The sequence below is a fragment of the Delphinus delphis genome, chromosome 19, assembly GCF_949987515.2.
Source record: "Delphinus delphis chromosome 19, mDelDel1.2, whole genome shotgun sequence".
NCBI lineage: Eukaryota > Metazoa > Chordata > Mammalia > Artiodactyla > Delphinidae > Delphinus > Delphinus delphis.
This window is the reverse complement of record NC_082701.1, coordinates 26,863,818-26,877,445: the sequence shown is the minus strand read 5'-3', so window position 1 is coordinate 26,877,445 and position 13,628 is coordinate 26,863,818. Positions and strand designations below refer to the sequence as shown.

Sequence of the window (13,628 nt, the reverse complement as noted above, 5' to 3'; positions counted from 1 at the left end):
CTAGAACACAGTTAGTGTTCAGTAAGTGTCTGCTGAATAAATGGGTGAGCACACGCATGCTTTGGAAAGAACACAGCGAGAAAGAAAAAATTAATTCTTTATCAGTTGCGTTTTATCAGGGTACCAATGAGAAGAAAATTTAAGTGCGTATGTATTTATTGGAACTATCACACAGCCACACAGAAAGAGAAGCCACCTCTTTCTTCTGATAAAGAGTACGCTTTGTAATCCCCCAAGGTCAGGTGCAGCCTGAAGAAAAGGGACCCTTGGAGCATAAATAGAGTCAGTCCTTGGAAAGCAGGATCAGTTATTTATTTCCCAATAATTTATGACTTCTTCCCATTTCCTAGCTCACTGAAGTCTAAACACTGCTGAAGTTTTAGGTTTATGATTCCAGATGCTTAATGAGTATTGCAGTGGAACCACAGTGGATCCTTTTGAAACACCAAATAACAGGTTCAACTGAGTTCAAACTTTCCTAACAAAGAGAGGATCTCAATTTAGAATAAATCAATCTGGAAACCCAAAGCAAAGAGGCATTCTTCTGGAACTTAAGAGCAAACCAAAGAGAAATTGCTTTCACTGTAGTTACTGGCAAATTAAACCTCTACCTTCTCCAAAGTAAAAATGGCTCTCTGTATAGAAACCACGGGTGAGCACAGTTCTCTGCAAGGCCTATGCCTTTCTCCACTGCTCCAACCTGGCTGGCGGGTCTGTGAAGGAATTCCAAAAACTCAGAAGTTGCCCCAGGAAAAAACTCCCTACTCTATGTAGAATGTGAATGGTCACACACTCTGTATATATGATCAGAACAAAGACATTTATTCCTTTGGGAGGAAAGCAAAGACCAAAAAAATTTACTGCTAATTACACAACTGCTGTATGAAGAGCAGGGAATAAAGGACGTTAAGCGCTTTACGCTAATTCCGTGGTTATGAAAATAATTGCTCAGTTCAAATTATTTTAACTAAATTAATTCTTTAGTGGATATTTCAACCAGTGCGACATAATAAAATAATTGTGTAATTAGCAGTACATTTTTCAGTGCTGCCAAGAGTACAGTCTCAGAATGAGTAACAGGAAGGAGTGGCTCTCAACCGTATCATGCGCGGAGAAGAAATGGGAGGTGGAGATAAAAGGAGAAAGTGAAACAATAGCAAATGGCACCCAAAGAGTCATCCTATGTGAAAAAAAAGTAAGTTAAGAGGTAAATGACAGCGTTTCCAGCCTCTTCACTCACTTGTGTTTGTTAAAGACATGTCTACGTCAAAATCCAGCTCTGTACTATGATGAACGGACTCAGCTCCCAAAAACGGAGAGGACTTTATTAAAAATGTACTTCCATGTATTTAATTAAAACAAAACAAAACAAAACTTAATTTCATAGTATAAGCAAATCGTTTGGGTTAAAGTTGAGTATGTGTGCATTTTATTTTTGTGAAATGGACTTTGGTCCCTCTTTTCATCTTCATGGCTAGCTTACTGTATACGAGGGAGCATGATTACACACACATACACACACACACACACACACACACACACACACACACACACGTAAATCATTTAATCATCAGAAAACTCTTCTTTTTCTCATACCCAAGGGACAGGTGAGTAAACTGAGGCTTAAGTGAGTAAGTGGCAGAGTTGAGACTTTGAACCCAGATCTCTTTGTCTCTTAAGTCCACATTCTGCTACTTCATTCTTAACCCATCCCTCTTAAGGCGAGGAAAGCGCAGGAGGCTGAAGTAATCTGCCTTCCAGCATCTGATACAAGGGCTCAGTAAAACAGAAGCCAGAAAAGACACTTAAATAAATGAGTATTTCTAAATGTTGCCTGGATTTTTGGTATGTTCAGAGATATCAGAACTTATAGTAGCAGCTCTGTGAAGGGCATGGATCCGACTGCCAAACAATTATCTTCAGGCCCCAAGACTGTGAGTAGAAAAGGGGCATCAAGCTTCATTGAAGCTGACAAGCTTGGGACTTGAAAAAAACGCCTCCATCTAACCTGGAACATCAACACCCCACTATCCGAATCATCAAAACACTCCAAAGACAACAAAGGCTATTGAAATATAAACAAACACAAATTCTACAATCGACATGCTTGTACTGATTCACAGCTGCCCCAGACCACACATTCCTGAAAGGCAGGTTGAAGCGCTTGGCAACAATCTGACACACATTTGTTTGAAATCCCTTCATATTTAAGAGACAGAGCAAAAGCATAGCCAAGAGCAGCAGGGGAAGGGGGATCCCCAAGGGTTTAGGCTAGACATCAGTCTAGGGAACTGTAAAGCTATGCATATGCTGACTGTCAATTCTCAGGCCCTGAGAAATGCGATGGGAATGGAAAATACTGAAAGGTTCTTCCTCAGAGAGGGGGGAGCCTGCAGCTTTCTAAGCATTCTGAGCAAAGCACATCTGCATGAACGGTGAGCACATAGCCTTTCCAGCCTGTTCTTAGCACCCAGGCGCCAACCCTGCCTGGAGCCTTCATTGTTACACAACAGGGATACACCACAGCAGCCGCATGTACCAAACAAGGGAGCAGGGCGGTAGGGTGTTTCCACAGTGCTCTGCTCTCTCAAAACTGGAACAGATCTTATTGGCTTGAGGCGAGATTATCTGTTAGAAGCTGAAGGTAGACATCAGGCATACACAAGCTGCATACACATAATGTCTCTCATGAGTTCATTATGGCCGGCTGACACTGCATTTCAACATCCAAGTAATCAGAGACTTTATAATAGACTTTCATTCCAGTTAAAGTTTTCAATAAATGTTTTTTATTGTTATTTATAACCTGTCCCAGGAAAAAATAATAAGTATAACATGAAAAGCCAACTGAGAGTGACCCTGTAGCACCAGCAGTGAGGCAGCTTAATATCACTGGGATTTGCATCCTATCAAGCTATTCATGCTGAGGCTGGGACCCTGGTGCTAATTTCTAGTAAATTTCATGCTTGATGTCTCCCTGTTGTGGGTCATTGCCGGTTCGTCTAAATAAACTGCTTCCAAATGGCTCTTCCATCTAAATATTCAGCCAGTTTTTATAATTTAATTTTGCATTATGCTGAATAGCCTTCCGGCCAGATAGAGCTCATTGGAAAAAAAGCACCAATACCATCTTGACGTGCTTTTATTTATTTATTTATATTTTTACTGCTTGAATTAGACCTCCTAGGCCGACTAGTAAAGAGGTTATTTTTCCCCCCTCCACTAATGTCAATTTTCAGCATAGCAAGAGCTGTCTCTAATCTTTTCCTACTCATTACACACAATTTTGGAGTCATTTTACCCACAGTGCAGTCGGCTCCTGGCTGTGTGTTTGTGTGCACTCAGGGATGGCATAATTGTTTATTTTCCCTCCCTGCAGAATCCCCAGCCAGTATTGAAACCAAAACTGCAAACATCTCCCCAAGGGATATGGAATGACTCTCAGCTTTGGTCCCTTTACATGAGATAATACATAGAAAACATCCTGGCCTGCATGTAACTATGAAAGGGGGGTGCTCCTCCCCTCCTACTTTCACACTGATCTCCATCTTCCCCAAAGCTTATCTGTCTTAAGTGACGTGTAAACGGATGCAGCAGCAGCAACAAAATTCAGACGACAGAGCTGGTCCTGCTCCACATCAGGCCAACAACTCGTTTTTGATTAGGGACGGGGGTGGGGGTGGGGAGTTACTATTTAATGGGTATAGACTTTATGTCGAGGATGATGAAAAAGTTTTGGGTACAGACAGTAGTGATGGTTACACAACACTGTGAATGTATTTAATGCTGAAGAACTGTACACTTACAGATGGTTAATAGGATGAATATTATGTATATTTTACAATTAAAAACCCATAACTCATTTCTGAGTTCTTGCAGTTTCCTGTCACAATAACCCCAAAGCAGAGGGGCGGTAGGTGGATAATTACTTTCTCAGGAACCTAGATATTCTATTCTTGGGATATTCTAGTAGATCTGGTTCTGGCCCTAGGCTCTAAATTGTGCTACAGGAAGTAAGACAGGTCTGTGTTCTCATTTTTTAGCTAAATGATCTTGGGAAATTTACTTAACCTAAGTCTCAATTTATGCAAATTGTGGATAATAATATAACTTACCCCTTAGAGGTGCTTGTTGTGATGATTATGTAAGATAATGCATGTAAAATGGTTAGTGCAGTTTCTGGTGAAAAGAGCCCAATGCATCTGAATTGTTGATGCTCTTATGGTTATAGGGCGGGCAGCCAATCTGGGCCTGAGCCAAAATACGTCGCAGAATTAAAGCTTCCCCTACAAGCGGCACATCGCAAACTTTTGAGCTCTAAATTCGTTAGGACAAAGTAGCCAGGCTGACGTCTCCTAAGTAATGTCAGGATGAGTGAATTCTCAATGGCTCCCCAGAAGAGAGGTAACTGAGGAGTCATAGCATTGCCTTCTCTCCCAAGTCAATGTAAATCTCACAGCCAGGGAATCTGGGATCGAGTGAAATCTGATGCTAAATGCATCTCATATACATAAATGAAAGGGATTCCAGCCACCCCCTCCCCTGCCCCCATACAGTATCATCCTCCTTTGAACACTGTGGTTATTAGTATTTTTTTTTACATCCTTATTGGAGTATAATTGCTTTACAATGGTGTGTTAGTTTCTGCTTTATAACAAAGTGAATCAGTTATACCTATACATATGTTCCCATATCTCTTCCCTCTTGCGTCTCCCTTCCTCCCACCTTCCCTATCCCACCCCTCTAGGCGGTCACAGAGCACCGAGCTGATCTCCCTGTGCCATGCGGCTGCTTCCCGCTAGCTATCTATTTTACGTCTGGTAGAAACACTGTGGTATTTTGTTTATACTTTATACATTATGGGTCTAACTTTCTGCACAAGACATTCTTCTTGACTCCTTCAGGCTTCAAGACTCTTTTCTGACTTACTTTTGTTTTCTGTGAAGTAGCTAGCCAGCATAGCTCCTTGCACATAGGAACTCAATAAAAATGTGTACGACTGACTTATTTAACCTATACTCTCAACATCTCACGGTATTTCCACTGATTTATTATCTTGGTCAAAAAGCAATTCACCTGGAATAGCTTAGGAAAGTATACAAACCCTAATTTGCATGTACAGTCCACGTCTCCCCAAAGAAAGTGCAAAATGTGGTAGCTGTCCAGTAAATATAGACAAAGGGGACCTTTTCACCTAAAACAAAAAAAATCGCCTTACTCATCTACATTTGGGCAGGGAGGCTGGCCATACAGGCAGGGGTTTTCTTAGCCAGGTAAGGGAAAGTTGCTGGCATAAGGCTCTAACCTCTCTCCACGCACAGCTGATAACCTATAAAAGGGTAACTTCCCCAAGCTTTTCCTCCCTCAAAGCTAGAGATGCTCCTGCCCCAAGCTACTTCTGGGTGCCTTACTGAGAGTTCATTCTTTCACATTTTACATGTCCTACCTCTGATCACTCCTTTCACTCCAGCAGTACCAACTCCTCCCTCCGTCTATTCCCCTAATCCATTCTAGGGTTTTCCCTGAGGAATAAAGTTGACACTTATCAGCATACTCATCCCCTCCCGGCATGTGGTCTCTGGCCTCCGCCTGGCCACGAATCTCTGGCCATTGGGGAGAAAGCTTCACAACCCTTGAGAGGTAGCAGGTGTTTCCCTGAACCATTCACACGGAGGATTCTCAGTGACTGGCACTGAGCAGAGCCTTTACAATAATGGTCTAATATGCTGGAGCCACAGGCCCAGGGCTGTTGTTGGATAATAATAAAACATATCACGAACTGCCACAAAGGGAAAGCCTCCGGTATAGAATTTGTTCGTTTTCTTCTGGTGACAGCTAATTTCAGTATCTATCTTGGTCATCATAGAGCATTAAAGACAAACACCAACAAAGAGTATGCCCAGAAAAGAGGGACAGAGACTAGGACAATTGTATTTCCCCAGGACCATCAGAACAGTCCATCACTAAGCTGTGAAAGCTGAATCAGCAGTCCACCTACATAACGCCTAGATAGCTCTGAAATTTTGTATGGAATTGTAAAAATCGAATTTTCCCATTCAAGTTACAACTCAGAAGATATCTCAGAGGGAGCATAATCGCCCAAAAACCTAGGCTGATGTGCTATCAGGACACTCATATAAACCCAGCATAAACCCTTCCTCCCCCCACTGCAGTGTTCAAGGGAATCAGTGATGCCCCTGCAGCCCAGGGCCAGGCCAATTACCTTTCATCCCACCAGAGAAGCCTCTCCAGTTGGCAAAGACCATCAGAGGCAGCCCTTCACGGTTGAAGTCCTTGATAGCCTGATAGGTCTTAAACGCAGAATCCGGGAACCAAACCTGGCCAGCCTGCTGGATTATCTATTAGGAAAAGCCAAAGAAGAAGACACAATTAACAACACAGTTTGAAGGGGAATCTCTCCCGGGAGAATAAAGTTTTACTGTTAAAAACTCAAAATCAAACCAAACCAAAGTTGTTGTTCATCAAGATCATCCTTGAAATAAAAAAGAAGAAAGGATCCTGGCTCTTTGACTTTGTTAAATACTCCTCTTCCTAAGTCTTGATTCCACCACCCACCCCTCCTTAGTCCAAAGGGGGAAACCTCACTGCTTCCAAAGGAAGGATGCAGCCTGAGGCATCCTCCTTCCAGGCTTCCCAGGGCAACTTTAAGTGACTCGACCACACAGCTCCAAGCAAGCCCCCTGGTCAGAGTCTCCACGTGCTCTCACCTCTGTGCCTGGTGCAGCTTCCCTGTACTGTGCTTAGTCAGCGGCGCTTGAGGTAGCCCTGCTCCATAAGCTCCTCTCATCTCCCTGACCCTTTGTCAGGCTGTGAAGACTTAATCCACCCTTTTGAAAAGGATGGGACTTCCCTGGTGGCACAGTGGTTAAGAATCCGCCTGCCAGTGCAGGGGACACAGGTTTGAGCCCTGGTCTGGGAGGATCCCACATGCCGCAGAGCAACTAAGCCCGTGCGTCACAACTACTGAGCCTACGCTCTAGAGCCCACGAGCCACAGCTACTGGAGCCAGCATGCCACAACTACTGAAGCCCACGCGCCTAGAGTCCGTGCTCTGCAACAAGAGAAGCCACCGCAAGGAGAAGCCCGCACCCTGCAACTAGAGAAAAGCCCGCGTGCAGCAACGAAGACCCAACGCAGCCAAAAAGAAAAAAAGAAAAAGAAAGGATGGGCTGTGGCTTTCACATTTGGTGTCGGGGCAGACTTCCTTATTAATTCCAGTAGGAGCTCTTCCACGAGTGCTTGGACAACCAGGACCAGTGGGCCCTCAGCATCATCTCAGCTGCCTTTCTAGAAGACCACATACCCAACAAAAGAAGACTGTTTTCTAGCAACAACAAGACCACTGTAAAGGCCCATTTAATTTTTCAGGCAGAATTTAGCTTGCGGTCCATTTCGAGTCATCTTAAAAGTGAGCTCGTGATGGTCTGAAATCATTAAAGGCTGCTGGCTGCCCTTTCCTCTAAAATTGGTGGTTTGCAATGCTCCCAATATATCCACGGCTCTGCAGAGGCGGAAACACAGCTCCAAGCATGGGCGCTCAGGGTACTTGAGGTGACCTACCTTGGCTTCAGAATCCAGGTTTGCAGGATCAGCTGGGATACTTAGCTCCACGGTTCGGGTTTCCACGGCAACTACTCCCACGGGTATTCCTCCTAGCCTGATAAAAAATGAGCCTCGTAAGAACCCAATGTATGTCTACGTTACAGCTAGTCATTTATTTTCCAATCCTACATCAAAACATTGATGGAGGGGGATGTGGAAACAAATACAGGGTCAGGGGGAATCTGACTTTTCTGGGGGTAAAACGTTACTCTACAGATGTGGTAAAAATGGTAAATTTGGTAAATATGGAGGGAAACTGCATGTTTATCAAATATGATTGGTAAATCATAACTGGTAACTGATTCTGCCCTCAGGATCACTCCTATTCTCCACCACAGGATAAATTCAAACCAAGGGTGGTACCAGGGGAGCCTCTGCATTTAGACTCAACAGCCTAGTACGTGTGTGAGATCTTGTATACACACACACAAATGAACACACACACACCATCACTGTGGTTGCCAAGTGAAATTTCTCAGTTCACCCTACAGCATGTCTTTGGTGAAGATGAAGGGAAACAGTCTGAAAGGCAGTAGGAACCTGAAACTTCATTGCTGGAACAGACCTGTAGTTTTCTATGGAGTATTGATAACGTGGTTCCTGGTAAGATCTGAGGGTACAGTAGGTCTTACCATTGGGTGTGTGGATGGGGAGTCTGCAGGTGTGTTACGGGGATGATGAAAAACGTGTGCCAAGTGTAGGGAGGTGGTTGAACAAGCCCTTAACTTCCTCTTCCGTTGGAAAAGAGCAGCGGGACAGGGTTAACCTTCAGAAGTCATCTTGGTTGAATAGGTGATCTATACTGGAAGGATAAATTTAATCTCCAAGCTCTGTTAATTTAAAAAACTGTTCAGGAGCTCAAAGCCTCTGCATCTGTACTCCATGATACCCTCCCACACTTGGTCCTCATAAAGATTTCCTAGTAAAAGTCAGGAGGAGATCGAGAAAGTGAGTGTGAGCGAGCCTGCAAGGTACAGGGTGAGTCCTCACTCTGGAAAATGTGATTCAGTCTTTACCTTCTCAGCTGCATTCCTTGGGGTTGGGGCCGGAACGGGTTATAGTCTCTCATTCCCCACAGCATCTCCATAACAAACTTTTCCATGAAGGATGGTCTTTGGTTGTTATATTGGCTACTGGAAATGGATCCTTGTCATCACAAGAGGCCTGACAGGGGCCTGAGGGGGACCACCCCACCCCCTTGTCACTTGCCTGCACTGAATCAGAATCAAAAGCTCTCTAGACAATCAGACAACAAGCAGAAGGTACACAGGAGGGTTTAGAAATATTTCTGTTCACAATGATTAACAATCCAACTGGAAACTTGTAATTGCAAAAGCCACCCTAAATCGGTAACTTATAACTTATATATTAGGGCCCACGTGACCTAATAAAGAACATCTTTATCCGAGTATTACAGTTATTTATTGAACTTGAAAACAGCTCAGAACAACTTCTGTTTTCTATTATACGACATATAAATTTTATCAGGCTAGCACATGAAGATGCTGCATCTTGTTTTATAGTGTGTCCCTGGACAAGGTGCCATGGAATAATAAAAGACAATTTACAGCCAATAGCACACATATTCCAAACATACATACCAAAGATGAGTTTTGGCAGCACTTACAGTAACAATCCCAGAAGAATACATTTATATTTATTTCGCGAAGTGCCATTGCTTTTGAAAGAAGCTAGCTCCATTTGTGCTTTATATACTTGTGACCATGTGTATGTGTTTGGAGTAAGAAGCCCAGAACTCATCAGATGGAAAGAAAGAAAGAAGTCAGAGTGAGTGCCGCAATAAACAACGGCAGAGCTAACCAAAGCCAAGCTTGACTGAACTTGCTCACAGAACAGTCCTGTTCTTCCAATCATAAGTGTAAAGCATTATTCTCCTGTTTCCTGTGGGAGGATCTTAAAGACCTTAACAAAGGTCTGGCTTTCTCGGTCATGTTTTTTAAGGACGGGAAAACTGAAGCAGAATGGATAAGAGACAGTCTCAAAAAAGTTGCTTGTAGTGTCCTGTGAAGACTAACAAACCAGTAGGTCCTGAGTGGGGGGGGCTCCTCCCCAGTGGGAGTTCTGCCAGGCACAAAGAATAACCCTCACTGGGACTCGGAAGCCTGCGGTGCGGCAGAAGCCTGGGAGGCCGGAGAAGATGGGAGCTGGTCCCCGGGAGTCTCGGTCCGGGCACACTCCAGGCTGAGTCTTACTCAGAGCCCCAGTGAAAGATCCCGCCTGGTGGGATTTGCCATCTGATGGCTCCTGGTCACTGGCAGCACAAGGCGTGCTGACCTGCTGGACGGAGAGCACCACAAAGCCTAGAATTATTTTCGAGGCTGGAATCTAAATCTCAACCCAGTGTGGCATGTTTGAGAATCTTGGGCAGGTGCCACTTTTCACAAGGATAAGGAAACCTGATTGCCCCTGAGAGGAAGGTGAGCTCCAGACGTGGGTCCCCGGGGCGGCGAGTCTCCGAGGTGCAGAGCCAGATTAAGATCAGCCTCGGCGGTGCTCGTTACGGCGAGCCTGGCAGATTATTTCGAGCAGAGCTCGCTGTTGAGTGAAGCACTTCTTAGAGTGGGTATTAAAATTTAATAGAAACTTCAATTTCCCCCTTGAAAACTAGAGGTATCCCTGCAACCTATTCCAGCTTATTTGACCCACTCCTGTTTCAGGTAAATTTTTTTTCAATTCAAATCTGATGATAAGCCAGTACAGTGCATTTGTTACTTGAATAATCTCAATGCCATGAAGGAACTTCTTCCGGTTACACAGATCTTTTGGGTGGGTTACAGAGAGAAGTAGATGAGTCTGATTCACTGGCCATCTACTCCTGAAAGAAAATGGTCTTTGGGGGATAGAGTGGGGGTCACTGGTGAGCTATGGCTCTTGTGGTTGGGCTGTACAGCCCCAGAGAGCTTTTCTTTCGGTATTATGAAAAGGAAGTGTTGCCAAAACCAGACTTCAGATTAAACGCATCATTAGAGTGACACGCTAAATGACCACTGGGAACCAGTGCTCCAGTTATGCTGCCTTGGGCATGACTATAATCCAGTATGCTGAGAAAGTTTAGACAAAGAGAACGTTATTGGTAAAAAACCTATACAGCCCTTTCTTTTCTTGTTTTTAGTTGGGAGGAAAAAGAGCTTCCAAAACAAAAGAGCTCTTACCTGGCTCTGCCAACTGCCACAGTCTGTGCCCAGGGCTGCATGATCTCCGAGAAAGAGCCATAGTCAAAAAATCCACTCAACCACTGACCTTTCTGGGCTACAGAAGGGAAACAAAGAAAACAGAAAATTAAAACGGTCAATTCATTCAAAATACACTGGAATTGGCAAATTGGAGGTTGGATTTGGGGGGTTATTTGTTTTTAAACGTATTATAATAGATGGAAACATTAGGCCCCTGAATGTTCATCTGCCTTCAGACCTCCTCTCCTATTTCATTTGCTAGTCTGAATAAAAAGAATCATTTATCAGCAAAAGCATCATTTATTGTTAAACGATGGGGTTCAGCTAGCAGAGAGAGTTTGCGTCTTTTAAATAAATAACCTGGCTTTTTTCAAAACACCACAAACATTTGTCAAAAGGCAGCCAAGTCATTGAAGATGTTTTCAAGAAGTGTATTTCTATTTTAAAACTTAGCTTACAATTTTGTTTGATTCCAATGATTTTCTTTTAATGGAAAGCTGAAGACAGCCTAATGATCAGATGAGGACCCAAATTTGAGGAAAAGAAAAGGGACTCAGCTTCTCTGCTAGAAAAGCAACAAGATACATCCGCTTTATTTACTGCTCAGAAAGTATAATCTTACTACAAGAAAGGGCCATTCCTGTATACTCTTGATAGGAATCAAAAATATAATGGTTCAGATGAACACACTTTATGTCATTAATCTCCTTTGTGCATAGAATTTCCTTCACTGGCAAGACACATAAACTTTCAACATCTTAGTTTAAGATAACTTCTGTTCCACAGGTATCCGTGTTTGACCAAGGCCCCATAAAAGCTTCTGCAAATAACTGTTTCCCGGCTGCCCTCTCGGCTCATAGTTTCTCAGCAAGTCTTCTAATTTGAACATGGCCCTCCGCCCCCTAAAAACTCAAGCCCAAAACCAATTAAAAGTGGAGATCCGAGCAAGCTAACCTCTGCTGACTTAAACAGGATGGAGAGTGTTTTATCAAGACTCAACTTGTAATTACTGTGTTCTACATTCCTTGCCTCTATGGCCCCAGTGTAAAATGTGATCATCCGTTTCAAAATTATCTCTCTATCATGAGCCCAAAGCCGATCGTTTAGATTCTGGTCTCGTGTTGGGCATCAGTTTGAAGAATATCACGGCACTATCTCCTCTAATAAATGACTTTAACTTTTCACCTAGGAGATATCTGCTTTAACTTATCACAGGGAATCATCTGCTTTCTTTAACGCTTCCACTAAATTAAAATCTGAAGTCACTCGATTTGGGAGCGAGTGTTAGCTGCACAAGAGACAGCAGGATGAATTACTAGGGAGTCGATGAAAAAATATTATCCAAAACCCAGAAAACTTAGTTTATCACAAATTCATTTTATTCTGTGGATCTCATTAATAATAGCCAGGATAATGCCCATCTACACACACACACACACACCTGTTCACCCCATGAAAGAGGGCTCAAATTTGGATAAAGGTTCTAAACCAAACTTCTAAGTACATCAGGATATTGAAATTCTAACTTTATATGCTTGGATCATTTGATGGTTCTTACTTCAATAGTAATGATTTGGAACCACAGAATTCATTTCAAAATGGAAATTGTTTTTCTTTCAAACCCCTCCTGTCTTATATGTTGACTGACAGAGGGGAGTCATTGGTGGGCTATGGCCATTGCAGGTGGGCTTTACTGGGCCTCCTCAAAGAAGAGCAGGTCATGCTCAATTCAGATGCAGAACTTAGAAGCCAGCTAACGTGGCATCCCGTAATTCCCAGGAGAACACTTGCTAAGTCTTGTTCTGAATTCTGCCAGAAAAGTCCTGTATTTTAAGGCTGACAGGTATCTTAGGTTCATAGTTCTTATTATAAATCTTGGTATAAAAATGAGAGGTAGGGAAAAAGATTACTATGGTGATTTTTCTGGTAATGTAAGAAAAAGTATTTAGTTTTATTAAGATGAACAAGAAAAGGCATTGAAGACAACAGGTAACATTTTAAATTAAAGTCAGCCCTCCTCTGGTGATTTTTTTACAGTATCTATAGTTAGGCTTCAGATTAAGCCCAACTCCTACGTATTAGCTGTGAGACCTTGCCCAAATCACTTAACTTCTCTGAGCCTGTAAAACGGTCATCTCTTCTTATCTCTGAGAAGTAGCAAGTCCAAATAAGATAGTGTATATGGAAGTGCTTTACAGGCCCACGTGGCTTAGTGGGTGCCCACAAAGGTGTATTAAGTCTTCCTTATGAAGACTTCTTTCTCTTTCAACAAAATCACAATGACTCTTAAGTTTAAGGAATTATCTTCTGCATTCCATTCTTCTTTTAGATATAGCCTTTTTGGGAGGAAATAGTTGCAACAAACATGGAAAAAAGAACAAACACTTTCTCAAAAAGCCTAAAAAAAATAGATTCAAAATGTAGCAGGGGGGTTTGGGGCTTCACAAAAGAACTTCCCACTAAATAAGGTTTGTTAAAATCGCCAAATGGACAGACAAACAAGAATGTACATTTGCCTTACGTGGAGTTGCCTCTTTTTTCCCCTCTTTTTGTTTTTTAAGTTTGGTAAAATCAGCCCCAAGACAGAGGGATATATTAGATAAACATGGAGGGAGGGCTTGTTCTTACTCGATACAGTTATCACATTAAAAGTTCTGCACAGTCTCTTCATGAATAAATAATCTTACAAAGCAACCTTACATTAATAACTAAGGCACAGATCAATACTATTACCAAAATCATATGAGAAGAAGGGCGCATGCAGGGTGGGTGCCCAGCAACAGCTTGCTGGGAAGAGTGTAGTCACACTCT

General features: G+C 42.8%; 1 protein-coding gene across 1 annotated transcript in view; it reads right to left on the bottom strand.

The window, feature by feature from the left end:
* ACACA (acetyl-CoA carboxylase alpha) overlaps positions 1-13,628 on the bottom strand; it is a 233,868-nt gene that overhangs the window by 27,866 nt on the left and 192,374 nt on the right. Inside the window, 3 exon segments of the mRNA XM_059997545.1 lie at positions 6,224-6,359; positions 7,582-7,678; positions 10,797-10,893. Coding sequence (XP_059853528.1) covers positions 6,224-6,359; positions 7,582-7,678; positions 10,797-10,893 — 330 coding nt within the window.